General features: G+C 44.3%; 1 protein-coding gene across 1 annotated transcript in view; it reads right to left on the bottom strand.

Annotated features, from left to right (window-relative positions):
- Positions 1 to 26,646, bottom strand: part of SORL1 (sortilin related receptor 1) — a 165,501-nt gene that overhangs the window by 63,839 nt on the left and 75,016 nt on the right. The window contains exons 13-21 of the mRNA XM_012789890.3: positions 18,955 to 19,133; positions 17,253 to 17,439; positions 13,217 to 13,345; positions 12,628 to 12,713; positions 8,687 to 8,859; positions 7,501 to 7,632; positions 5,494 to 5,585; positions 4,058 to 4,304; positions 3,214 to 3,352 (exon numbers count right to left, since the gene is read on the bottom strand). Of these exons, the coding sequence (XP_012645344.2) occupies positions 3,214 to 3,352; positions 4,058 to 4,304; positions 5,494 to 5,585; positions 7,501 to 7,632; positions 8,687 to 8,859; positions 12,628 to 12,713; positions 13,217 to 13,345; positions 17,253 to 17,439; positions 18,955 to 19,133 (1,364 nt within the window). The remainder of the gene's footprint in view (positions 1 to 3,213; positions 3,353 to 4,057; positions 4,305 to 5,493; positions 5,586 to 7,500; positions 7,633 to 8,686; positions 8,860 to 12,627; positions 12,714 to 13,216; positions 13,346 to 17,252; positions 17,440 to 18,954; positions 19,134 to 26,646) is intronic.

Raw genomic sequence — 26,646 nt, 5'->3', positions numbered from 1 at the left:
TATCATTATTTTGATTTTCCACTTGGCTAATACAGTGGTCCCCCCTTATCTGCGGGGGATACATTCCAAGACCAGCAGCTGATGCCCGAAATCGCAACTAGCACCAAACCCTATAGATAATAGGCATGAATCTCTCTTTCATTCTTCATAATTTCACCAACAGAAGATTCATTCTCATAGCAGATTTTCACAACCTTAGCATAGGATTTTTTTTTTCTCTCCTTATTAAGTCAAAAACTTTTACTTTTTCACTTACAGGATGCATTCTCTGGCTTCTCTTTGGCATATCCGAACTGCCAGCATCACTACTCTTGAGCTTTGGGGCTATCATGAAAAGAAATAAGGGTGACGTGAACACAAGCACCGTGACACCGTGACAGTCGATCTAGTTAGAAAGATGGCTACGACGTGGGTAGAGTAGACAGTGCGGATCAGCTGGACAAAAGGATGATTTGTGCTCTCTGTGGGACAGAGTAGGGCGGCCCCAAATTCCATCATGCTACTCAGAATGGCGCACTCATTCAACACTTAGTGATTGTTTATTTCTGTACTTTTCTATTTATTAATATCATTTTCGAACAGTGGTTGACTGGAGGGAACTGGAACTGTGGAAAGAGAAACTACAGAAAACAGGGACGGCTGTGGAGAGTCTTGAATGTGTTAAGAGCAGTCAACAAAAATAATAAAAGGCTGACTACCAGCAGGGGTTGCCAGTATGCACTGTGGATTCCCAGTACCCTCTCAGTGTCCAAAACCACAGGCAGGTTAGAGCAAACAAGTTCAAGGTCAAGAGACACGCAGTGTACACCGGCAGTATACTGACAACCAGACACCAGAGCAAAAGCTTTGATTTAACCCAAACTGGCCAGAGAGATGACAAACGTGCTTTTCTTGCCCTGAGTTTGGAGGCAGGAGGTCTCCTGCTCACAACCAAAGGAGAGTAAGAGAGAATCCCAGAGGCAAATGGAGGAAGGAGCAAAGTGAGGCACTACCGGCCCTGGGCCAAAGGGACAGTCACAGCCGACTGCACAGATCCGAGTCTGCGTTCTACCCGCCAGCACACACTTCCCTTTTAAACCAGCCTTTCTTCCACCCAGTCCCCACTCCGACCCCCAGAATTACTTTGGCTTGTTTAAATGAAGGTGACTCTTTGAGGCATGAAGGGGACACCACCCCCAAGGTGAGACTCGCAGGCTTGTCTGTCCAGCACTAAGACACTATGTATGGCACATGCTCAGACCACAAACTCCCAGTCCACTGCTCCCTGCTCACTCCCTGGTCCTGGGCATACTGCAGCTCAGCTATGCTTGAGCTGCTGGGACAAAGTGGCCCACCAAGACCAACAAGTGGGGACCCAGGGACCACTAGCTTCATCTGAACACAGTGTTTGAGAAGCTTCTGTGTACATAAACGTATGCTTACAAGCACTTGTGAAATTGAAGACCTGTTCTTGTGCACTGGGTGGTAACCTAGAGAAAGGCTAAAATCTACCCTGCCAGCCGGCAAGGCAGATCAGATGGAGTGAGTGTTCACCCCAACAGAGGCCCTGAGATTTTAGTCCCTGGAGCTAAGAAGAAAGATCTCTTCATCTCTCCCCATTTTAACACATTAACTGCCATGTGAGTTGCATTTAACTCATGCTAGTTTTGAGCCCGGGGCCTCATAAAGCAAAACCTGGGCAAAACCCTGCAGTTGGTTCGTGAAAATCTTACTTGTTGATATTCTTATTGTTACAATTACTATTGACAAATTAATTTTAAAAACGTGGATTAAATGAATAAAAGTGAATAAATTTCGTGTTTCATTAAATCAGAAAGGATCATTTTGTTTTCAAAGTTTCTATTATATTTTCGTAATAAAACACTATGGCCCCGAAGAAAAAAAAATTGTTTTCCTAGCATGGTAGTCAATGTGTTAAAACAGGCGCCTCCTCTAAGAAAGAATGTGACTTCTCCACATAGTGCCAGGGCTGCAACAAAAGCCAAGCTCCTAAACTAGTGAGGGCACTCTGGGAAAGTTAATTAATATCTAAGATTTAATTCTTATAAACCATGGATCATGATACTAGCCCTCCCCCCACAGGTCAGTTGCGAAGACATAACAATACAGACTTGCATTTGTAGGACACTTTATAGTTTTCTAAGGGTGTTCTCATGTGATCTTCGAGGTCCCAAAGGGATAACGATGATATCTATAACTGTATTATTTCCCCTGTCAATTTTCTCTTAGCACAGGGTCAGCCAAAAGCCACAAAACAATACCAACATTCTAGTTCAAAACAGGAAACCTAGCAGAGTTTGTCAATAAAGGAGAGTCAGCAGACGCGGGATGCTATTTAACCCTGCTGAGATAAAGAGGGAAATTCTTAAAGGGACTATTATTCTTGGGAATACACTGATCATTCCCCTCTAGCATGAACAGTATGGTTGGGAGATAAGGAAGGTATAGGGCAGTCAAGGAAGGATGAAGGCTGTCTACCGAACAGTGGCAGACTCCAGGCCCCGCAGATCAAATCCTATGGCAGTTCTTGAAGCCTCACCCAACAGAGCTCTGAGACAACTACTGTCTACACTCACTGCAACTCTGCCCCCCTCCCTTTTCATCCCTTCTTTCAACAAGTATGAACTGAGCACTTACTAAGTGCTAAACGCTGGTGGATTGTTGAGGAAAAACAAGAGACATACTCTCCTCCTTCATGGGGTTTACAGTTTCACGGTGGGGGAAAATTAAATAAAGCAACACCTCGACACACACACCACTGCGACAGAGGTAGGTATGCTCGACGAGCAATAGGTCACCTGCACAACTGCAGAACAAGAAGGGGGCCCTGTGAGGAAGCAGCAGCCGTCTGAGCACCCGGCACGGCGCCGCTCCCTGCAAGTGTGCCAAACGGGGATTAAGCACATGCTGGGACTCTCCCAGCTGCAACAGAAGCCACACCACCAATCAGTGAGGGGCCGAGGGCAGGAGGAGGGTGTAATTACCCACCAAGCACCAACACTCTAGGCAGCAAAAAACATGCTGTCTTCCAGCTGTTTGTGTATCGTTAGAAAAGAAATTAAGATGTCATTAGGAAGAAATTAAATAATGTGCATGTTGTCGTGACAACAAAGACGCAGGCTGCCAGATCCTGCTCCGAGCGGAGATTGCCCACACACAGCCCCTTTCTTGAGATCAACTCTGCAGAGACACCAGGAGGAGACTTTGCCTTACCAGTGTTCTTCCCCTTGTAGAAAATCTTCATGTCCATCAACCCCGTGACCTGGCTGGCCAGAATCTCCAGCTGGGCCCCGCTGTATTTGGAAGCTCGGAATATGCTGAGTTGTGTCCAGTCATCCCAGTAGATTTCGTTCTAAAAAGAAAAAACCTTTACCCGTTAGTCCAGCTCTTCAGTTCCTTATTCTGGTCTCTGTGTAAGGACAAGAGCCCCCACGTGCGCAGGAGACAGCTACTATTTATCGGCTGAATGAGCAACTCTGATCAAGACTCTGATCAAGAGTCAACTGAAACGCAAGAGTCACTGATTTTATCTAAACCCACACAGAAGGAAATGCAACTTATCCGATGATAAGCATTCTAGCAAAGCAACTATCAGATAAGCATTCGAGTTTGACCCCAAGCCCAGTCCCCTCCATTTGAAATCTGTTTCCCAATGGTGAGAAGAGCCACTCTGTTCTCTAGTGTCCAAAGAGAACTGCAAGGTCCCACAGGTAGTGTGCAGAGCTCACCTGGAATCATGGGGGAATGCCGCGAGCAAACCCCACAAGAGACGAAGACGCCGAGCCCCAAAATGAGGCTCCTGACACTGAAGGGCAGACCGAGAACGTTCGTGGGAAGGAACCTTCACTTTTAACCCTTTGAAATGTTAACCCCGGTGCCCCTGGCATTCCTCCAAATGGACTGAAATAAATTATCTCAAACTTGGAAATGAGCCCTATTTTTAGCCCTATTTTTGCAGACGCATGTCTGCAAAAGCCCAGAGACGGCAGGTTCTTGCCCTCAGGTGCTCTTCACCAGCTCTAGCAGAACACCTGACAGTGGCCACAAATGAGCTCACCTTAAAGACAGCAATAGCATAGGGGTGTGGGAGGTTGTCCAGGATGACCGAGCGCCGCTGGCCGCTGAAAGAGATGCGCTCAATGCAGTCCAGGTAGGCATCCGTCCAGTAGATCCACTGGCCATCCACGGAGATGCCGTTGGGCCACTTCACATCCTCGGACACAAGACGACGAATAGCAGAACCATCCATGTCACTCCGATAGATCCCGGGCTTCACGTCTCCCCAGTCCGTCCAGAACATCACCCTAGTCAAAATGGAGACAGAACACACGTCCCATGAAAACTAGAGGAAACGGAGCTCAGATACTCCTCCAAAGAGGTAAGAAATCCCTCTAGAACAATCAGGCCAGTTATTTCAGCATTATTATATTTAATAATAATCCATAATTGTAATATTTGAAACCGCTTAATTCCTTGACCCAGAAATCCCTCTACTGGAATTTATCTATGGATAGAATCAAATTATGCAAAGATAATACACAAAGAAATGTATATATATGTATACCAACCTTAACGTTAATCTGTAGAGAAAGTGCTATGTTATGGTGCATACAACAAAATACTGTGAAACCTAAAAATCTGTATGTGGTCACATAAAACTATCGTCAATGCATATTAAGTATTTTTTTAAAGGTACTGAATAGTAAATATACTATGATTCTATTTGCTGTATGTGTGTTTTAAGGATAATACCAGTATATGAGTAAAAGCAATGGTGAATGACATGCAACAAATTATTAGCAACAAACAATTAGCAAATAATTAGCAAATTATTATACCGAAAAGTGTCAGGGTGAAGGGTTAAGAATGAGAACAAAGGAAACATACTTTTCATTTCATAAACTTCTGTTATCTCTAAATATTTTCAATCAAGTACATATACTAGTTTTAGAATTTTCTTTTAAAAAATAGTGTTAATTCTCAATCATAAATGCTCAGAGAGAAGAAAGGCCAGAAAGGCTAATCCAGAATTTTCCTTTGAGTTGTTTCCTTCAGTTAATGATGTAATAAAAAGCACCTTTGCATTTGCCAACTACATACTGATTATAGGAAAACCTACACATACTGAGGAGGCAGGGGAAAGATGGAATGAATTAAATGTTTGTACCATGCATGAAACTCAGAGTCCTCACAGTCTCCAAGCAGGCCTGCCTATGTCTACAAAGATTCTCTTTTAACATCACCTTTTCTAGGGAAATACCCACAGATGCAAGACATCTGGATGCCCAAGGAAATTCTGACGCTTGCTAATGAAAAGCGCATGGAGTTACCTGACTGTGGTGACTAAGCTACAGTTTCAAAGATCTCAGTTAATAGATTATTTCAACCACGGTCATGAGAAACAGGGTTTTTGTCCAGCCGTTTGTGTTTCATGAGAATCTACTGTTGTGGCATTTGACATAAGGCTGATTTTCCACTTGGGGCTACACTTACCCGTCTTGGGGCACGAGGACCAGAGCCCTGGGCCGATCGAGCACAGAGGAATTGACGATTGTGAGTCGGAAGTCGCCATCTGGATTAGCTACCTGACAAAAACAGAGGAGGAAGGCTGGGATGGATCTGGGCTCCTTAGAAGACTCACCTTGCCAGAGGCTCCTACTCAGCTTCTGCCTATAAACACCCCTCTACGCTTTTCTGATTCCCTCACCAGACTGATCTGGGGTATCTGCCCTGATTGCCAGTCAGAACGAGTTGTTCCTCCCTCTGGCTCATGAGACAATGTCACGGTCTGACAGAGGAGCTAGAACCACACGTGCCCCCAGTCCCCGGGACGTGATGATCTATCTGTACAGAGTAAGCACTCAGTAAGAAAAGTACTCAGATAAGGACCTAAGCATTTACTGATTTAACGCACCCACATTAGTCCATATTCCAAAGCCACCAATAGCTCCACGCTGCCCACAAACAAATCCAGTGTCACTGCCTTGCAATGAACAGTCCACAGATGTGCCTCACACTCTCTCCTCTGTCTCTGCTGGGCTGGTCATCTCATGGTTCTCCAAGCCCGATGTACACTTGCTCCTGTCTGCTCTTGCCATATCCCTTCCTGGGCCTGCCTGCTCCACTGCTCACTCTCATTTAGTCGGAACTTCCCTTCAGAACTCACTTCCAGGCCCACCTCCTTTCCTAACTCTTCTGACCCACCTCGATCCATAAGCATCAGCAGCTCTGGTCACTGACTCACTCACACCAGTCCGCATAAACAGTGTTTGAGTTGCACGGCGGTCGCCCCACAAGCCTGTGGAAGGGCAGACCCTACACCCACCTGTGCTCTCCTAGCGCCCAGCAAAGTGCTGCCACACACGAAGGAAGGCGAGAAAGAGCAGTAGCGAGACCACCAAGGTGAGCGCAGGAGGTGCCCATCGTGCTCACTTCTGTTAGCGTCCACACGACGTGGGCACTAAATCATCCTCCCCCGACCGCCCCCCGCTGGGGCTCAGCTCAGATGTCACATCCTCAAGACACCTCTCTGGAGCCTTTTCTAACAGTGCTCCACTCCTCACGCCACGATCGCCCTGTTTTACATTCTTCACAGCACTTATCACCAACAGAACTGATTTCTGTATTATTTTGCTTCCTCCACTGACATGTGAGCCCCATCAGAACAGGACCTTGCATGTCTCACCCAGCGCCGTGTCCTCAGAACCTGAAACCACACCAGCACGTCTCATGCAAGGGAATAAACAAATCTCCACCTTGCACACAAAGACACTGCGAGCACAAGGACCTTGCCCCTGTCACTGAGCTAGCGGGGTGAATCCTGCACCCGGGTCTGTCTCTCAAGTCTGTGCCTTTTGTCTTGCAACTCCTCTGGTCTCCCTGTGTGTCCCTGTTTCTGCCATGCTGCCCCTTAACCTGCAAGCCACACTTCCACGTGCAGTCAGGATAAAGGGGTGCTGAGGACGTGCGCTCGGCAGCAGTTCAGTGTGCCTACACTCCTCGAGACGACAGTCTTGGCAGTTCAGAGGCCATTCGTTACCTTTACATTGCCATGGGTATATAGAGCAGGAGAGGTTACTAGGTAACTAAGTGGCATAGATGTCAAGTGGGGATTAATAACAATAATAATGGTGATGATGCTGTCATTATTACTCTAACTGACTACAGTAATACTACACTGTTATTGTTACAGCATTATGATAATGCCATAGTATTATCATCACTGCTGTTATTACACTATGCCTCTCCTAGCCAAAATATAAATTTTCAGGTGTCTCAAAAAAAAATCTCTGATGGATCCTGGCATCCTATTTTCACATGGGCCCTTCAAGGCAGTGAACAATCAACACTGAAACTTCCACCTTGTTCTCCCTTTTGCAGGTCCATTTAATAGAAATCCTCAGGAAATTTCCACAGCTCCCATCTCTGTGGCAAACCTGGCTCAAAGCCCAGGTGCCCCACCTGCTCACGTGATTAAGAACAGCACAGGAATACACGTACCTCAATCCTTTTAAACCCAGCGTCCACCCAGTAAAGTAACTGGCTGAGGGGTTCAAAAGCCAAAGCTTCTACTGTCTCCAGGCCAGAACTGATGATCACCTCTTGCCCTGTGCTCCCATTCAAACAGAGGCGCTGAAGAGAGAAAAATATATAATAAATGCTATGAAATGTTCAAATGCCCTCCTGCCCAGTCAGTCCCACGGGGGGTAAACCTTTGCTCAACTGGCAGGATAGGCAAAGGATGAGATGTTTCATGTTAGTTAACTTTTCAGATACGTGAAGCCGGGTTTTAATAAAGGCATTTTAAAAATGTGTTATGGGTTCCTTTTCTAAGCAGAATAATTAAACAGAATTTAATTATGATGAACACTGGTTACTAAACTAGGGTGTATCACAATAATGAGGTTGGAGATTATTGAGATGTATGAGTCTGTTTGCTTTTCAGATAAATGAAACCAGATCGCTGTGATTTTTAAGTTCTTCTGTCTGCTTTTATACTCTTCTTTCCCCTGTGAGGCTCTTGGCCACCAGGTGCCATTGTTGGGACAGGTACACTCACAATGGTCACTGCCATCACCTACCCCAGCCTCCCCACATACCCAGACACTGTAAAATTTCTATTGGGTTGGAAGTCTAGATAAAACTTGGAATTGCTCTTCTAAAAGCATTAAGTAGACAATGAATAAAAATTAAATAGCTCTCCTTTAAAATGTATGGATTTGAGCATATGGCTATCTGGCCTGTCCAGGGATCTTTAAAGCTTGCTTCCTGGTTCTTATCTGGGTTCAGAACAGCCAAAGTGGATAATTACATGAACAATGGATAAGTCAAGCGTTACTACAGCATAATTTGGGAAGAAAGATGCTAAAGAGGCAGTTGGCACAATAGGGGGTGACTAATAATCCTACGTTATTAGTCCTTACACATTCCCGGCATGAAAAGTGAGACCTCACTTATAAGCAGGTCTGCGGATTTGGGGCTTCTTTTATCCTTTATTATGGAAAGAGGAAAGCAGGGAAAGAAAAATGCTAACACAGGAAACTGCAAAGTTTTATGTCGGCCCTGAGATGAGTTGCCATTTACAAACCTCTCACTACCCATTTCCACAGGCCCTTCTGCATGAAGCTTATTGGGACGGGGCAATCACAAGGCACAGTCCTCAGGATGGGACCAAGGGCTGACTCACCTGGATGATGTCCAAGGCCAGGTCAGACCAATACAGGCAATTGCGTTCATAGTCAAATTCCAGGGCCACTGCCGCCCGCAGCCCGGAAACAGGCAACTGCTCGGTGGCTCCCGAGGCCAGGTCGTAGCGGTGGATAGACTTCCTCGTGCTGTACAGGATGAACTCATTCTCCTCTGCCAGACACACAGAACAACGGGAGGTTGGACCCAGGGGATGCTGCAGAGGTCCTGGCATGTGACCTATTTTGTCCTGACACACAGACATCAAACCCACTGGCAACTAGCATGGACCAACAGAAAGAGCGTAGGAGTCAAGACTCAGAAGGCATGTGATGGACTCACATTTCTGCCTTGGTCAAGTTGCTAAAAACACCAGTGGATCTGTTTCTTCATCTGCAAGTGTTTTACTTGTTACATTGATTTTTTTAATCTAACTCTCCCAACATGCACGCTTCAATGCCCATACTTCAGAGCTCAGCTTAAAAGTCTTCAGAGTCACACTTGCCAACATGATTAGGCCAATCACCACGTTCTCCACGTCATATGACTGTACCATGCAGCACCATAATCCTGCTGACTAGAGACCATTCATCACTGAGGCCTTGTAACTAAGCTTTCTAATCCATTTGCTCACTCACTTGTATTTTGTTCACAGTGCCACAAGGCAATTATATCAACCTATTAGATTTTCAAAACAATAATAATACATTTGTTCTTGACTATTTACAAAATGTTTCACAATATAATCATGATAAAGACTGTTTCCACTTAACAAATACTTACACAATGTACTTACTATGTACCAGGCACCGTTTAATCCTCGTAACAACTGTATGACGGTAGGACTATTATTAACCCAATTTTATAAAGAGAAAACTGAGACCAGAGAGGTTAAGTAACTCACCCACAGTCGCATAACGACCCAAGTGGCAGAGCCATGCTGAAGCCAGGCACTCTACATCCAGAGACTACGCTTTAACCACTGCACTGTGCTGCCTCTTAGGATATAGACGGTAATGTTGCCATTTTTTAAGATTTAGAAATACAGGCCCAGAGTGCTTAAGAGACTTGCCTAATGTCAGATAACCAGTAACAGACAAAGCCGGTGCCCTCTCTTTTCCACTTTGGGAAAAGCCTGGAAAACATCCAGACTTTTGCCCAGGAGTGGAGACGAGCAGTATATCAGCACCCGTGTCTAAAGCATCCACTTTGACAGCATGTTGCATATGGGACCAAGACACAAATCTGAAACCCTCTGCTACTACACACCTGGATCACACAGGCCCCCCACGCCACCCCGCTGCAGTCACTCAATGAGTTGACGTGCTCGAGCCGCCTTCTCTATAAAGGCTTCACTACAGGTGAGCAGTCCCCAACCTTTTTGGCACCAGGGACCAGTTTCATGGAAGACAATTTTCCACAGAGGGGGGAAGAGAGGGAGGGTTGCTGGGGGGCCGGGGGGCAGGGCGGTGGTCAGCAGAGCTCTGCAGCCCAGTCCCTAACAGATCATGGCCCAGTACCAATCCACAGCCTGGGGATTGGGGAGCACAGGTATAGATAACACGTCAACAAATAAATCCACCTAAAATTTTTAATAAGGTTAAGTTTGCCTTCTTTTCCTTTGGCCTCATTTCTCTTCAAGTCACATGATAACTTTTGGTTGTCCAGAAAACCTTCCCACTGTAATTCCCCGGGGGGTGTGTGTGTGTGTGTGTGTGTGTGTGTGTGTAAGACAGCCCCAGTCCCAGCAGCGTGCCCTTTGCCCCGCATCTCTCTGCAGCGTCTATCGACCTCATTCTGCTCCTTTGGGTTTCTGCCTTCTAAGAAACTAATGCCCCTACAGTAGAACCTAGGACCTGAAATACTTGCTGTAGGATTAGGCACAGAGCAGGAGGTAGTGTTTCAGTGCTCCCAACGCTAAAAAGGAACAATTCTTGGCCAATCCCAGACGTACAGGAGCACAGCCTAAAAATGTGTGTTGTTACGGTAATCATAAAGGGAAAAAAATTACTGCACTTTAAAAATCCTTCCAGATGCCCAGATTGCCTCATCTTTGCAAAGGTATTATGGTTCCCATTAGTCCTATGAAACCATCTATTTCTCTCCAGGTACACCCCACCCACCCCCATCCCGTGACTTTTTTAATTTTTTTATCCCTTTCACATTTAGGAGGTAGCCTACAACGAAATGAGATTTTTCCACTTCATTCCCTGTTCTGTCCTCTCCTATTAGAAGAGAAAATAGCTTTCCTGCCAGTTTAGATGGCTTTAAACAAACTGTTTTGTCCCTCGCTGAATTATCTTCAGAAATATTTATTACAAAAGTATGTACTCCAGCCCCTTAAGAGCAATCACTCAAACCCTACTAACTCAATCCCTCATCAATAACAGCTCTTGTGAGGGAAATGTTTGAATATTATCTGCTCATTTGTAGGAATCTGCTGAAGTGGTGGTTCTTTTTAAGTCTCCACAGTGAGGTATGTTAATTACGCTGGTAATGATGGAAGATTAAATTAAGGGACTAATGAGCTTAGCACGAAAAACACCCGGGCAAGCTGGCAGCAGTGAGCGAGCGAGAGGGCCGCCCTGCCCTGCCGGCGGGGGCTACGCTGCCCTCACCATTCACCTGGCGCTCACGGCCACCACCGACACCACCACTGCTGATGAAGTCAGTTCCAGCCTTTCGCCTCCACCAAGAGGTGTGAGCAGGAGGAGGGGCTCAGAGGCAATAAAGAGGCTCCAAATGAATAAGAACTAGAAACACAGTGAAGAAAAAAAGAGGCCAAGAGATCACTTGCTTTTTAAAGTATCCTAAGTTCATGTCTATATTACAAATACCCCAACATGTTACATCGCACCTAAATCAACTTAAAATGTGTTTTAGAACACGCTATTCCTCTAGAGCAGGGGTCCTCAAAATTTTTAAACAGGGGGCCAGTCCACTGTCCCTCAGACTGTTGGAGGGCCGTTGGAGAGTGCGGCGCACATTCCACACATGCGCACTGTGGGCCCGGACGAGTCGGCTGCCAAGCAGGGCAGGCAGCGGCAGCAAAAACACCCAGCAGGCCGGATAAACGTCCTCGGCGGGCCGCACGTGGTCCGTAGGCCGCAGTTTGAGGACCCCTGCTCTAGAGCATGTATAATCACTCCAAAGACATTTTTCTTAATTAGCATCCATAATGACCTTCTAAAATAATGAGAATGACACTTATTATATTTACCTTTTGGGCAATGTCCGATGAAGAGAATGGGGCTTAGAGTCTGAATTTTAACTTTGTCACTTACTAGATGTGTGACTTTAAGTTATTAAACCCTCTCCCCTCTGAACACGCTCCCTCATGTTAAAAAAAAAAAAAAAAGTTGATAATATCTGTTTCACTGAGTTGTCGAAAGGATTAAATTGGTAACACATGGAAAAATACACTGAAATCTATAAAATTCCATTAAAATATTAGTGATAATTACTATTATAATTACTATTATTATAGTATTAGTTATAATACTATAGCCCTCATCAATAACTTAGTATAGCATAGTATTAGTTATAATTACTACTATTATCATAAAATTAAGATAGACCACTTAACTACTTCCTACGAAGTCTCTTTATATTCAACTTTGACAAACAGACTGAGGAACACACAAAAGCTTTGGGTACGCCTCCACCCCCAACGGATGCTGGTGTTTTTCAATGAACAAAGGCATTTCCCCCCCAAAATGGAGCTGACACAAAATATTTTCCATTCCTATAAAGGGGTAAGGCTATATATAAATGCAGTTTGGATACCAAACTTAGGGGAAGAAAAGAAACTCTGTGATGCCTGTAACTGCCATTATTTTTCTCCACTAAAGTCAGAAGAGCCAGGAGCCTGGCCATGGGCGGGATTGTGATAATGCTTCAGTGACGTCTCAGGAGTCAAAGGGAAGAAACCGCCTCTCTTACCTGCCAGGGGACAGGGCACCAGTTCTCCTTCCAGTCGTGCCTCAACATCTCCTCCGCTACAGGTGTCCCCAGAAATCTTCCGGTAGCTGTCCCCCCACCCCAAGAGCAAGAGGTCAGAAACATCAAACAGCAGTCGTGAAGGCATCCCAGGTGGGGGTATCTTTCCCGCCCACAGACAGCAGATTCCATCGCCCACTTCCCTACAGAACTAGGAGGACGACATGTAGTCGTTCTGAGCCAGTTCTGCCCATAATTAGAACAGGCAGGCCCAAACAATTTAGGGTACTGTCCTGGGCAAGATTTTTAAATATCTCTTTAATAAACTCTGAAGATATTTCCCCGCTGCAGTCGATGACGTAAGATACTCCCAGAGTTGCAGAGACACTTACAGACTTGCAGTTTTTTTCTCACTGGAGATAGAAGAGTTTGCAGACGTCATAATTTTAAATGTTGCCCAAACTACTAGCAACCTGCTAACATGGAGTTCTAGAATTTGCAGTATAAAAGGAAGCCAGGTGGTACTCTATGTTCTCTTTCTCCATAGGCAGATCCCCTGTGAACCTGACTTAGCACCTTTTGCGATACGTACCCTCTGGTTCTCCTGTAAGTAGAACCCACAGGACAAGGCACGGGAGGGGAGTATGACTTCCCAGCAAATTCCGGATCTGGAACACAAACCTCTAATGACAAATCTTCACTCATCTTGAAACCGAAGTCACTAAAAAGGCAATTGGGGTTTGTCAAGGCCATTGTCTTACACATTTCAGGTATTTCAGTACCAACCCTTCTGGCTTTTACCATACTGTCACTTTTATTATAAGTTATTTAACATGTCCCTTTAATGAATACTCTTTTTTTTTTACTATAAAATATATCTTCAAAAGAAGCTTTATATATGAACCACAGTTGGAAAACCACTGTCATATATCATAAATAGACAAAAATAATACACATCATCATACCCAATGAAAATAATATTAAATTTCAGCTAGGTCAAGTTCCTACTCAAAGACTCTAGGCCTGCCCTCTCTTTGTAAAGAGGAATTCACAAATGTTACAGAATTACTAGCATCCAGTGAGACTTTCTCCTTGACATAAGCAGAAGAATTATCAATAGAAGAGAAATTTAAAAACCTTTTTAAAAATTATTTTGACTAAGAGTTCAATGTCATTTAAGACCATGACCACATACTACCTAAATCATCTTGGGTGCCTCTTCCGGCACTTTGACATACAGTAGTTTAGTTCACAAGACCTCCTGTGATCTGGGGGTCACACCTGCTACACCTCCCAGCTCGATGGGCAGCACCCTGGAGTAGGAAGCAGGAGACCCTGGTGGAATCTTGGCCCTGCCTTCAACTGCACCCCTTCTCTAGCCACCCTTGACAACTCTAAAATGAGGCAGCTGTGCTGTGCACTAAGGCCCTACCCAAGCTGTAAATTCTGTAACTCAAAAGGATTTTCCATGTTCGTTTGCTCTACCAGAAAAGCTTCATTCACTCTATTCAGTTCAACCAAATACTTATTAAACATTGCCCATATGAAAAGTATTAACAGATACAGGGCCGTCATAATCCACATAGAGCAATTTATAGAGGATTATTCAAAAGGCAGCAGTCTGACAAACCGTTTATATCAAACAGGTCTCACTCATTGAATCAGTTCATTTTTACTGAATGGCTACTTTAAATCTTTCCAGGGACAAGATGAAGCTTTAGCTAATTACTTATTTGCCTCTAGTGGCAAAGTGCCCTTCTTGGGCAGCTTTCTTCCACTGCAGGTCATGACCTAGTGGACTGTGAAAGCACTTGGGGCATCCAACACCAGCTTCCTTCCCTCCCTGAAAAGAACAGAAGATTACAACCTGCATTCGCACATTTAAAAGTAAATGCTGTCCCATAAAACTTTTGTTTTAATTATATGTGTGTATGTATCTGCATATACATATATGTGTAGGAACAGGGTCATAATAGAAAATGTATTGCTCACAGAGGTTTGCAGTCAAGAATTTGAAAGCCATGCAACTTGGCAATGTGGTGAAATATAAATATGTAAAAGAAACTACTCCTGAAATCAGGAGACGAGTGAGCCAACAACTGGGCTTCCCAGTGTGGTATGAAATGACTGTCAGAAATACCCTGATTTTCAAATACAGTTGTCAATCAGCACCTAAACTAACGGACAGATGCTACAAGCTCCCATCTCATCTCCTGTTGTCCCTACTGGGACCGTTTCCCTTCTCGCTGCCACGGATGGTCCAGTCCCATCAAACGTCTCCAAGTGCCATGCAGGCAGGCTGGCTCCTTTCCAGCAGCTATAGCAAGCACAGGAACCACCGGGGAGGGCCTCAAACCAACACACCCTCTTCCATTCTCACAGGGCCATCACCTCGCCATCTCACTTGGCCTGCAACCCAGCTCTGTGAGGGCAGAGCAGGTGGCTTTACTGGTCTATAATAAAAAGACTCGGCACGCAGCAGGGATAAGCATCCAGCAGGTTCCAGCAAGCCAGAGAGGGTAGGCATGGTAGACCAGTAGGAGCAAGGCCAGCTTACCCGGGAAGGCACACCAAGCTCCATCTGTTTTTTGTTTGCTGAGGAGGTTGGGAGAGGGGGAGAGGTACAAAGGAAGAAGGAAGATCTGGAGGGTTTGAATGTTTGTTATTTAAAAAAAAAAAAAAAAGCCTAAAAGTGGTCATGAAGGAAAAAAACCCCAAAGATTCATTGGATTTTCTTATATATTTTCTATTTAGTCTGAATTTTATTTTGAAGTACCTACTGCAGTCAGAAAGAGGAGCAAGAGAGGGCCCTACAGTCTTTTCAGGGGTTAGGGCTGCTGCAGTCTCTACCCAGTCCAGGGAGAGTGGCCCCGAGGCTAACAAAGCTCTCAGATTAGATCACAAGGCAGGGTGCTAAGAAGAGAGAAGGGGGCAAAGAGCACTGAGCTGACATGGCTGGGAACATCAGACTGCTCTGTGCTTTTGCTGTCAAAGCATCTGTGTAGTTACCTTTGAAAGGAAGGGACTTCCCTGTACGGTCTTAGCCTTGCTGCTGGAAGGGCGAACGTGCAAAAAGCAGCACCCACGTCACCGGGGAGCTTGATGGTGGAACTGCAGGCCCCAGAACTCCTGACTGAGGCATAGACTGCCTTTTAATCAGAACCCAGGTGCTTCATATGCACATTAAAGTTTCAGAAGCACTGGTCTTACAGCAGAAGTGGTCAAATCTGGTTCCTTTGGCTGTTTTGTAAATAAGTTTTTATTGGCTCACAGCCATGCACATTCATCTATAGCTGCTTTCATTCACCTATGGGTGCTGCCATGGGCCAAACTGAGTAGCTGCAATAGAGACCACGGAAACTATATAGTCTACAAAGTCTAAAATGTTCACTGTATGGCCCTGTTCCAACCTCTGATCTAGAACACATCAGAGTTTTGTGGCTTTAGTCAAGACAAGTATGGCTGCTCAAAGCAAAATTTAGTTCCTCTGTGCCTTGGCAACCACTGAAATACGAGTTCTGTGTTTACTGTTTATGTGCAATATCCATGGCTCTTTCGAAGCCCCTAACTTACAACTATTTCATGTCCATGTTCACTTATATACTCTAGGGATCGTCTAGGAGCTCTGAGTGCCTATGTACTCTGCTGCCAGATTCATCATCCCATAGCTAAGCTCTGTTCAGACCATCACTTCTCCTGAAAGCCTTCAAAGACCCCATGTATAGGGCAAGGTCCATCCTCTTCAGGGTCTCTACCCTTCCCGTATTCTGTCTTTTTAGCTTTATCTCCAATCACTGCCACTGTTTCATACACCCAAGAAGGCATCCAAACTAAACCACCAACTACATCTGCTGCCCCCACACCTCGCTGCTGCCACGTGGTCCTAGAATGCATCTCAAATGCATTCCATTTGCATTTGAGTCCGTTTCAAATAGTGCTGCTCCCAGAAATGTCATGATTCCCCGGCAGCAAATCACAGCCTTCTCCTTCCTTGCAAGAATCACAATAAAAGCACCAGTTCCTCCTCCAAGGCACCCGCTGTCCTCCACCTCCTGTCCCAATTATCTATACATAGGTCACTCCACCTATTTTTAGTATTCTCAGCAGTGTCTTGGATATTTTGCTCGAGCAATAGTAAATGAGGCAAAAATATATATATACTTGTAGCACTTGAAGGTTCCCCCCCAAAACATACATATATATATATATATATATAAAAATACACATACACTCTCTCATTTCAAATAAAGAAATAAATCCCCTCTAGAATGGAGGTGCCTAAGGAAAGGGATTTGCCTGTAATGGAACCTTCCACATCTTCCCCTTTTTGGGTTACCCTCGTAGAAACAAATCCCAGAGCTATCTACTCCTGAATAAGTAACTGTAGCTTCCCCAGGTCATAAGACGTCTACCACGTCACATGGCAGTAAAACTAAGGAGGACAACTTATGTAAAAAGTGCCTCCCATAGTTCCTGGCACATAAAAGACACTTAATAAATATTTGTTTCTTTTATTCCCTTCCCTTCCTCAGGGGAAGGGATCATGGTCTAACCAGTCTCCCCCACACTGCTGCACTGCCGAGTGAACAACACACAACTCAGGTCCCTAGCCACCGAAGAGAGCTCACCATTCATAGTCCTCCCGCGTGCAGGAGCAGTTGGACACAACAACTGGCCTGTCGAAGTCTTCTCCGTTAAAGCATGTTGCATGGGGCGTCCTCCGTTTGAAAACAGTCTTGTGTCCTAGCAAACACTCGTTCCCCCGCTCATCGGATGGGGACCACAGCTTGTAGTCATTCTCTGTGCAGGGGACCCCTGAGGAAAGGAAACACAGCAGGAAGCATTAGAGGCAGGCCTGCGTGGGATCTCCTGTCATAGCTGCCCCTTGGCCAAGCCCTCCACTTCCTGTCCATCCTATTGCCGCCCCACAAGCACAGGAGCCATCCCAAGCCTCGAACGGGCTTGCTTTGAAGCTGGGCAGCACCATGCAAGTGAACATGGCACTACCTGAAACGCAGGCATTCATCTGAGAAAGCTGGGAAGAAGCCACCTTGTGGCACTACCCAAACTTCTGAACTATTTCAGGGGAGTCAGCAGTTCCCTTTAGAAACAGCTACTCAGAAGTGTTTCTCCCCTACGGAATTAGGGAAAGGCTGACTTCTTGATGGGCAGTGTCACTCGGGGCCATCGTTCCCCGCCTGCTCCCTCGGGCAGTGTGGGCACACCTAGTAGTGTGGCCGGACAGCAAAACAGAGTTCACTTGTCCTATCTGGAGGTACAGGGTCTTCCTGCAAAGAGGCTGAGAAATAGCAGAGAACACTGACACTGTCACTCCATCAGCCCACATTCATTCAACATGTAAAGTAGAGTGCTTTCTACAGGAATTCCAAAGTATGCCTACATCTATATTGGTACTTTGTGTCTTCAGTCAGATTAAACATGACCCGAAGATGACACACAATTGTCAATTCAATACCAGGCATGTCAGCAAACTTATTAAACCCTGACTGACTATAAGGCTAGCAGTCTGTGCAGCAGGTAGAGCACTGCACGGGACAAGTTCCTGTTTGTGGGGACATTATAACCTAGTTGATGAAAGATGACACACACAGAGAAACAGGAACAGATTTGTAATTCAAGGCATGGTGAGTATGCGTATGTGCTGGGTGGGCATAGAGAAGAGGGGAGATATCTTTCTGGTTGGGGTATTAGCAGCAAGTATGTTGGACCCTGAAATATGAAAAGGATATCAAATAGTGAAGACTGAATGGGTGGGGCTCAGAAGGAACCAGGGGCATTCTGGGCAGCTGGAATAACGTTAGTCAAGGAGGAGGAGGAGGAAAGGGTAGGGTAACATGGGGAGGCTGGGAGAGGATGCTCCCAGAGAAGTTTCCGTTCTCCTTGCTCACTTTACACATCTCGTGTCTGGACTAGCAGATCATAACCAGATCCTGAGAGGGCCCTGCATCCCTTAGCACACTGACATATAGACGGTAAGGCATCCTCACTAATTATCTCCAATTGGACTGATGATTCAGAAAAAGGTCTTTCATTCATTCATCCATCCATCTGTCCATATACTCAACAGACATATTAGTAAACCTACTGTGTGCCAGGAACTGCACAAGGAAACTAAGATACACAGAATAACACACAGTCCTACTAAGAAGAACTGAGCAAATCCTCAATTATCTCCCTATGATTTTTGTTAACTTGTATGTGCCCATTTCCCCCAATGAATCACAAGCACTTCTCTCATCTGGGGCCTTTGCACACAACAGGTGGTCAACAAATATCTATGTGAAAAAGGCCACGGAGGCGACAGCTTACCCAAGGCATCCGTGGCATTGACCTGGAGGATCAGCCAGCTGTGGACGTTCTCTTTGTTCGAGCCAAAGATGGTGAAGACGGTGCTCTTCTCCCCAGGTTCCGTGAGGAGGCCGTACACAAACAGCGGCTTCTCAGAGAAGACGAACGCTTTCCAGGTCTCCCCTTCATTGGTACTGTATCTGCCAAAATGCAAGTAAAACAATCCCAGCTGTTAGTATCTCTAAGGCAAGGGCTTGGTTTCCAGACAATATTCACCATTAATAGGAACCAGGGTTCCTTGGAGAAATGGCTAATCCTGGTCAGGCAAAGTTTAAGGGGCTGTGCCGGAAAGCAAGGAAGAGCTCAGAGACTAATGCAGTCATCTCAAAAGGACACAGGAACCAGCTTCGAGGGGCTCCCACTGGCCAAAGCTAGGAAAACTTAAACATAAAAAAGAAAAATGATGGTAACAGACTGTACATTGAATAAAAATAGGGCATAGGTCTCTAATGACACTAAAAGAGAGAGGAGCAAAGGAGGGAATTTTTTTCTCATATTAGAATACCACCTAACAAAGGTTGAAAACAGTAACAGAATGAGAAAACTTACCATAAACCCCACTGCAATAACCAAATCAGACAAAGATCGCCGTGGCATGCCAAAACCACTGTGTGAAAGTGGTGGGAGCCAGGATGTTCATATGGTCTAAAGATATCAACCCATAGAAAAACCATTCACTACAAAAGGGAAAATGTAATTTTACAGTGGACAATCTGGGTGTCACAATCTTAACCGAAATTAGCATCACCAACACTGGGACTTAGTACTGCTTTTTAACAGAGTCAGCCCATTATCCAGACCCAATAGTGGCTACCCACCCATCCTGTGATAATGCCGGAGTCCATCTATTTGTACACTGCCAATGTAACTCTATTCAGGAGCTACTCAAACCCAAGATAACCTTATGAAATGAATCATCCTATTTTTTGAGAGGTCCCCAGAGGATTCTAACAATCACCCATTAATGAAACTAACAAGCAGGGACATGACCGAGCACAGCCTTGTATTTGAGAATAAACTGCACATTTAGAACATGATGGTTTTTCAGAATTTGGGGGAAAGGGTATTCGTATTATCAACTACAACAGTTAAGGGAATATCTATTTTGGACTGAATGCTGACCCCTAAAGGAGAATCTGTGTCAGTGACGTGAAAGTGACAAGAACCTTATAAGAAAACAAACCATCAGCCTGACCACATAGCAAGACCCTGGTCTCCACAAAAAAAAAATTTCTTTTAAATTAGCAGAGCTTGGTGGCATGCACCTGTAGTCCAAGCTATTACTCAGGAGGCTGAGGCAGGAGGATTGCTTGAGCCTAGAAGTTTGAGGTTGCAGTGAGCTATGATCACATCACTGCACTCCAGCCTGGGTGACAGAGTGAGACCCTGTCTCAAAAAAAGAAAAAAAAAAAAAAGAACAAGAAAACAGACCAAGTCATCTTTGTATTCTTAAGTTATTAAAGAGGGTACAGGGCCCTAGCCTTTAGGAATGGAGAATTCAAACTGTTCAGATAAAAATATAGATATAATCCCATGGCCAAAAACTATCAAGAGGATAGGAAGGTCAGAAAATGTAATAATATAACAAACCACAGATACTTTAAAAGAAGGAAGCGGTGGTATAGACCCCTTACAACTCCAAGGTATAGCTACACAGAAAAGTTCTTCACAAGCTCAGGATTTTAAAGAACATGTTCAAGATGGGAAAAAAGTCATATAACCAAGGGTAAAAAAATTAAAGAGCAGTAGTAACTGCTATTTAATTCTAACTGTAATTTTTTATAACTAGTAGTCTATTGGAATAATAGCCAGATAACTCACATTCATAATGAGTCAAGGATTATGTTTCAAATTACCAAAATAATCTATAGATTGGTGGGTTGGCTACTTAATGAGTTATATAAAGAATTAAAAAGGAACAGGATTATTGTTCTGATAACCAATAGTATAAATCATAACAGATACAATTATCAATAAAAAATATATGTATATTCATTCATTTATGAAAGCCATCACCCAGTTCTGCCTATCTTTATTAGACCTTGAACTGCAGAATATTTCATGTTTCCTGGCTAAACAGAAAAATGTGAACAAAATAAAGATTTCATTAGTAGAAATGTTTTAAAAATAACCTAGCAGTAAAGCTGGGTTTCCAAAAAAAAAAGAAAAAAAACCCAAAAACCACACAAAAAATCTTTATTTTGCTTTTATCTTTATCAAAAAGAATGATCTTCAAACGGAACAAGGCAAAAAAAAAAAAAAAAGAGAGAGAAAAAAAAACAGAAGTTAAAGGAAAATGAGTACAAAATAAATTCTAGGGAACCGAGAGCTTTAAAGATAGGATGATTACAGAGTGTCTTTTAATAATCTCTAGAAGAATCGTGGAGAACAAAGATCTCAAAGACTATAATAGGAAGAATGGTTTTACTTCCCTAAAGAAGAAAAGCTGGTTTCAAAAATGGATTATGAAACAGGTGATTTGAGAGCACTTAGAAGAAAAGGAAGTCAGGCTGGGACTGATGTAGAAATGGTTTTACACACAAGTCATAACAAACTAATCCCATTTCTTTTTCTCATAATTCCTGATTTGAAGAACAAGATAATGATATACGACATTCTTTTTTTCATGAAGATCTCTGTGGACCACACAGTTAGATAAAATTCACTGCTGGTGCAACAAGCAAATCCCAAGTGTGCTGATGTATGTTTTGATCTCAACCCAGAATGGGACCTCTAGTTCTCACAGAGTACAACACATGTGTCAATGATCGGCAGAGGGATCTGAGAGGTGAATCTACCAAATTTGCAAAGGGCACAAGGCTAATTGTCCACATTATACACTAAATGCCAAAAACAGGATTCACATCAAAAGAATAAGCAAAAATGAGAATAAAAACAAAGCTCCACACATAGTTTCAAAAACCTATCTGCTCAAATACAGGATAGGGAACATCTGGTCTTTAATGAGATCCATAAGAAAAAAGGATCTCTGGGTTTTTTTAGTTAAATTGAACTCAGCCTACTGATACAGGTTACAAGATGAATAAATCTCAAAATTATTATGCTGAGTAAAAGAAGCCAAATACAAAAAATACAAACATAAGAAATTCTGGAATAGGCAGAACTAACCTACGGTGAAAAAGACCAACCATTGCCTGTAATTGGGACGGGAGGGTGGGGGTGGGGAGCATGACTGGGAAGGGGTACAGGGTATTCTCTGGGGTGATGGAAATGCTCTACACATCTTGCCATGCATCATTCAGAAGTAATTAAATGGTATATTTAATATCTGACAGGAAAGAACTGAGAGGCACACAGAAAAAAAGAAGAAAATTTAAAAAATTTTTTTTAAATTAAAAAAATATATATCTGAGCAAGTCATGGTATATAAATGGCACCTCAATTTTTTTAAAGAGTAGAAACCACTAGTTTGAGATGGCTGTCAAATATGTAAACACAATCTGAGGCTTTTATTAACAGAAATAGAGTAGACAGAATCATGTAGATATTAATTCCAATGTCTTCTGCATGTCAGGCTACTGGGGTGGGATGCGAGCCCCACATTTTAAGGCACTGACATCGTGAGACAGACCCAAAGGAGGAACCAGAAGGTGGAGATTCAGGAGTACACATCAAATGAGGACAGAAACCAGGCATGTTCACCACGGAATGGCAGAAGGACATGGACAGGGTCCTTAATATCTGAAAGGTTTTCAGGCAAAAGGAAATACCTGTTTGTTGCGTGTCTCCAAGAAGGAGAACTAAGCAGAATACAAGCTAGAGGGAGGAGAATTTGGGCTCTCTTACTACAAAACTTTCATTCATAAATGAATAATTGAACAAATGGACAACAAACTGTCCCAAAGTGAGTTTGATGTATCCAGCAAATTCCTCACTACTAGAATTATTCAAGCAAAGACTGGATGACCATCTATCAAAGACGGCACAGAGAAAATTCTTGCAAAGGGTGCCAAAAGGCTGAACCAGATGATGTAATGTGCCCAGACTCCTGCTGGACACCTCTTCTTGGACATGTCACAGCCTCTTCAATTCCACTAGTCCACGCCTGCATTCCTGATATTGCCCTGAAAGCCAGTTTACCTCCGCTTTCCTGTGAGTGGTACCATCACTTCTCCTGTCACTTCAGGACGGTCAGAAATCTTGTCCCAGAGATGAGTCCTCAAACCACCCCAGCACCATCTCTCACCTCCAGTCTTGCTCCACTCAAATTCCTCCTCCTTGTTCTACCAAAGCCATCTTTCCACGGTGCAAATCCAGCCATGCCATCCCTCTACTGAAAACCCTCAAAGCACTCTACCACCTCATAAGCAAAGTTTAATCTGTTTAGTAAGGCACAGGTAATGTTCCCCAGGATGGGCATCTGTGTCCATACACCTTAGCTCAAGCCCCCTTTCTCACCGTTCCCCACCTGGGAATTTACATTCTATTAACACTAAAGAGCCTGTATTCCACACCGACTCATGCTGCCCTTACTTTGCTCAGAGTGTCTCTAACCCTGGAAAGGCATTCCAACCTTGTTTTTCACACTTTCAGTCTCAGCTCAAGTTTCATCCCTGTCTCCCAGACAGCACTGGCTAGACCTCACTTGGCCTCCCACTGTGCCTGGTGCTCACTCTGATCTCACACCCTTCAGTCTGAGTGACCTGACCCTGTGAGCGTTTTCCACCAGACCGCCACTCACCAGGAGCAAGATCTCTTAACTTGCTTTTCTGTCTCTGGTACCTGGCACCTTTCCTAGCACACAGAGGGGCACTAATTAATTTTTTTAACCCTGTCTCCCAGTTTCCTGACAGTTAAAAGAAGATTAGAAGAACACCTGCTCCTCTATACCTCAAGAGGAGGAAGAGGGGGGTTAGAATGAAGAAGGGACAGCTCTCTCCACAGGCGCACTGGTAAGTGTTACTGCTGGTGGTCGGGGCTGCAATCCAGTGAAGAGGTGAACTGCCACCTCCCACATTCTGGGACTACAGGGCTGCTTCCAGAGCTGACATCCAGGAAAGACAGCTGCTCTGCTTTGTGGACTCTTTGCAGGGGCCCTTCAGGATTCCCAGAGCGAATCCCTAGGAAATCAGAAATCTGCTTAGAGAAAAGATCCCTTTGGGCAAGTCCAAATATTATTAGTAACTGCCAATAATATCATCATGCAGACCCACAAACTGCCAAGAAGAAACAGAAATTGATCTCATCTTTCAGAGTCGAGCCAACAAACTTGTGTTTGGATCTCTCTTGGTCAGGGTGCAAAAACACAACCACCCCCCTCTCTGAAGAATGCTGATTATGCACAAGAAAAAGATACTGCTCCTATGCCTCCCCTGAGCAGGTTCGCAGCACCAGTGTGCTAAATGAGTAAGTGAATCCCCAGCGCAGGTTCGTGTTTACTCATTTCAGACATGTAGACACAACAGCAAAACAAAGCGTTCCACTTCTTGCTCTCAATTTCAATTAACAATAACAAAGGTAACAGTCTCAGTGGAGAATCAATGCAGAAGCTGAAACAAATAACAATCAACTCTTAGTTATCTGTGCTAATCAGGGAGAGAAAGACATGAATAATTTAAAAGAACAGCCAAACACACACACACACACACACACACACACACACACACACACACACACACACACACAGCCCTCTTATTTTAAGCAATGTTTCAACTTCTGTCCCCAAAACCTCTTATTTGAGTTACTGACGCTACTTTACTTGGCTTTCCTCCCGAAAGATGGGCAAAGTATCAGGTCAGAAAGCCCCCTTGCAAAGCAAGCCTCCTCCCAGCCTCTCTTTCCAATTAGCTCAGAAACATCACAGAGCCACGGGGGCCCGAGCAGCTCCTGAACAGGGCCCCACTCGCCTTTGTGTCCTTCGTATCTAGTACAACATCTGGTTCATTGTGGATGTTCAACAAATGTTTGTGTAATTGACCTGAAATGATTCCTAACAGAAATACGCTCAAGTTCCAGCCAGGGCACCAACTCCTGACTAATCCTTATTCCCTCGTGTGAAAACTGAGGAAGATGGGCTGGGCCATTTCCGGTGCCTCCTGGGCACCACCAGGTTGCACACATCCAGGGATCCCTACTCACGTTTCTGCTCCAGGGATTGTCATTTACATAGAGCACAATAGTAGTGGTCTCCCCTGGAGTTGTGCAACTGGCACACTATCCAGGTTCCTTTCAGTTTTATAAATAAGAAAAAAAAAAAAAGCAATCTCAAGAGACTAAGTATGCGTGACCTATTTCAATTCAATATTTGCTAAGTGCCTACTAATAGGTATAGAGCAGAAATACTTATCTACAAAGGCCTTACTAACAAATTGAAGAATTCAGGCAAATAATGAAAACATAACTAACAAAAGGAACCAGAGAATGATCGATGCCAAATTAACGGGACAGCCGATAAATGCTATGAGACTCAAAGCAGAGATCACTGCGGTTGGAGAGGCCAGATTCAGAAGGGGCCTGAAGCTCTGCCAACAAGAGAAATCCAGTTTTGTCAGAAGCAGCCTCCATTCATGCATGGGCATCACAGCAAATCACCATTGTGGTTTAAGGGTATGAACTCACTTCAACATTATTTCCTGCTTTTCAGAGCATCAGGAGGAGAAGCAAAACACCTCTGAGAACCACACACTGAGTAAATGCCAGGTGGCTACACAGATTCAGGCCAAGCTCGGGCTGATATCTGGGACACATGCACCTGTCAATAGGAGGCCTGTATGTATTTTCATGTTTGCAAGTGATTTATTTGAACCATGTGTACAGACACCTCCAAACAATCTGTACAAATAGAGGAATGCTACAGTGTCCATAATCCCCCAAAGTCTACAACCCCAACGTCATTTTTAAATGTCTGGGGAGGGCATTATGATTTGTTGGCAGCAGGTTTATTTTCCTGATCGTGTTTTGCTCCAGCTAGCGCAGAATGACGCTGCGTTCCCTGAGCACATATGCACCGACAGATGGTGTAAGAGGACTAAAATCACGCTCAGGCCTTCAGCGGAGCCAGCTTGGAATGCAAATGTGATCCGTAGAGAAGTTAAACAAGGAAAATCGAGAACGGACTCTAAAATCTGAAAGCCATACAAAGAATGAAATGCCGTTGTATTGAAATGCTAGGAAGCCAAACTATGTCCTGTACGTGTCTTTCACACATAGCAGGGTACCAACTATGATTGTTTCCTCACCTATCTGACAGTAAGAGCGTGGAGTGAAGGTGAGGGACAGCACCCTATTTATCTTTAGATACACAGTACCTGGCACGATTAGTGCTTGCCAAATGCATGAGATGAGAATTAAATTAGTGGATATACAAATGACAGTATAAACGTGGGTAGCACTGTGCTTTATGACAGTCATCCGCTGAGCAAACACTAATCCGAATATGGATACAGAGTGTGGCATACAAACAGGGCCTCTTCTGACTCCTGCCTCTAAAGAAACAGCTGACCGGCGCTAGCAGAACAGAGCACAGCCAGGTGGAATGCTAAATGCCAGTGCTCTGCTTCTCTCTCTCTCAGCACATGTCAAATTAACTGCAGGGAAAACCCAGCTGCTATGATCTCTTTTTCCAAACCACCCACCTCTCTCTTGCTGCTGGCTCTGTTTCTGAAAGGAGCAAACGAAAAAGAAAGCCTTTCC

This window comes from Microcebus murinus, chromosome 4 (assembly GCF_040939455.1).
Source record: "Microcebus murinus isolate Inina chromosome 4, M.murinus_Inina_mat1.0, whole genome shotgun sequence".
In the NCBI taxonomy this organism is placed as follows: domain Eukaryota; kingdom Metazoa; phylum Chordata; class Mammalia; order Primates; family Cheirogaleidae; genus Microcebus; species Microcebus murinus.
The sequence above is the reverse complement of the archived record's forward strand: the minus strand, read 5'-3'. Positions and strand labels throughout refer to the sequence as shown.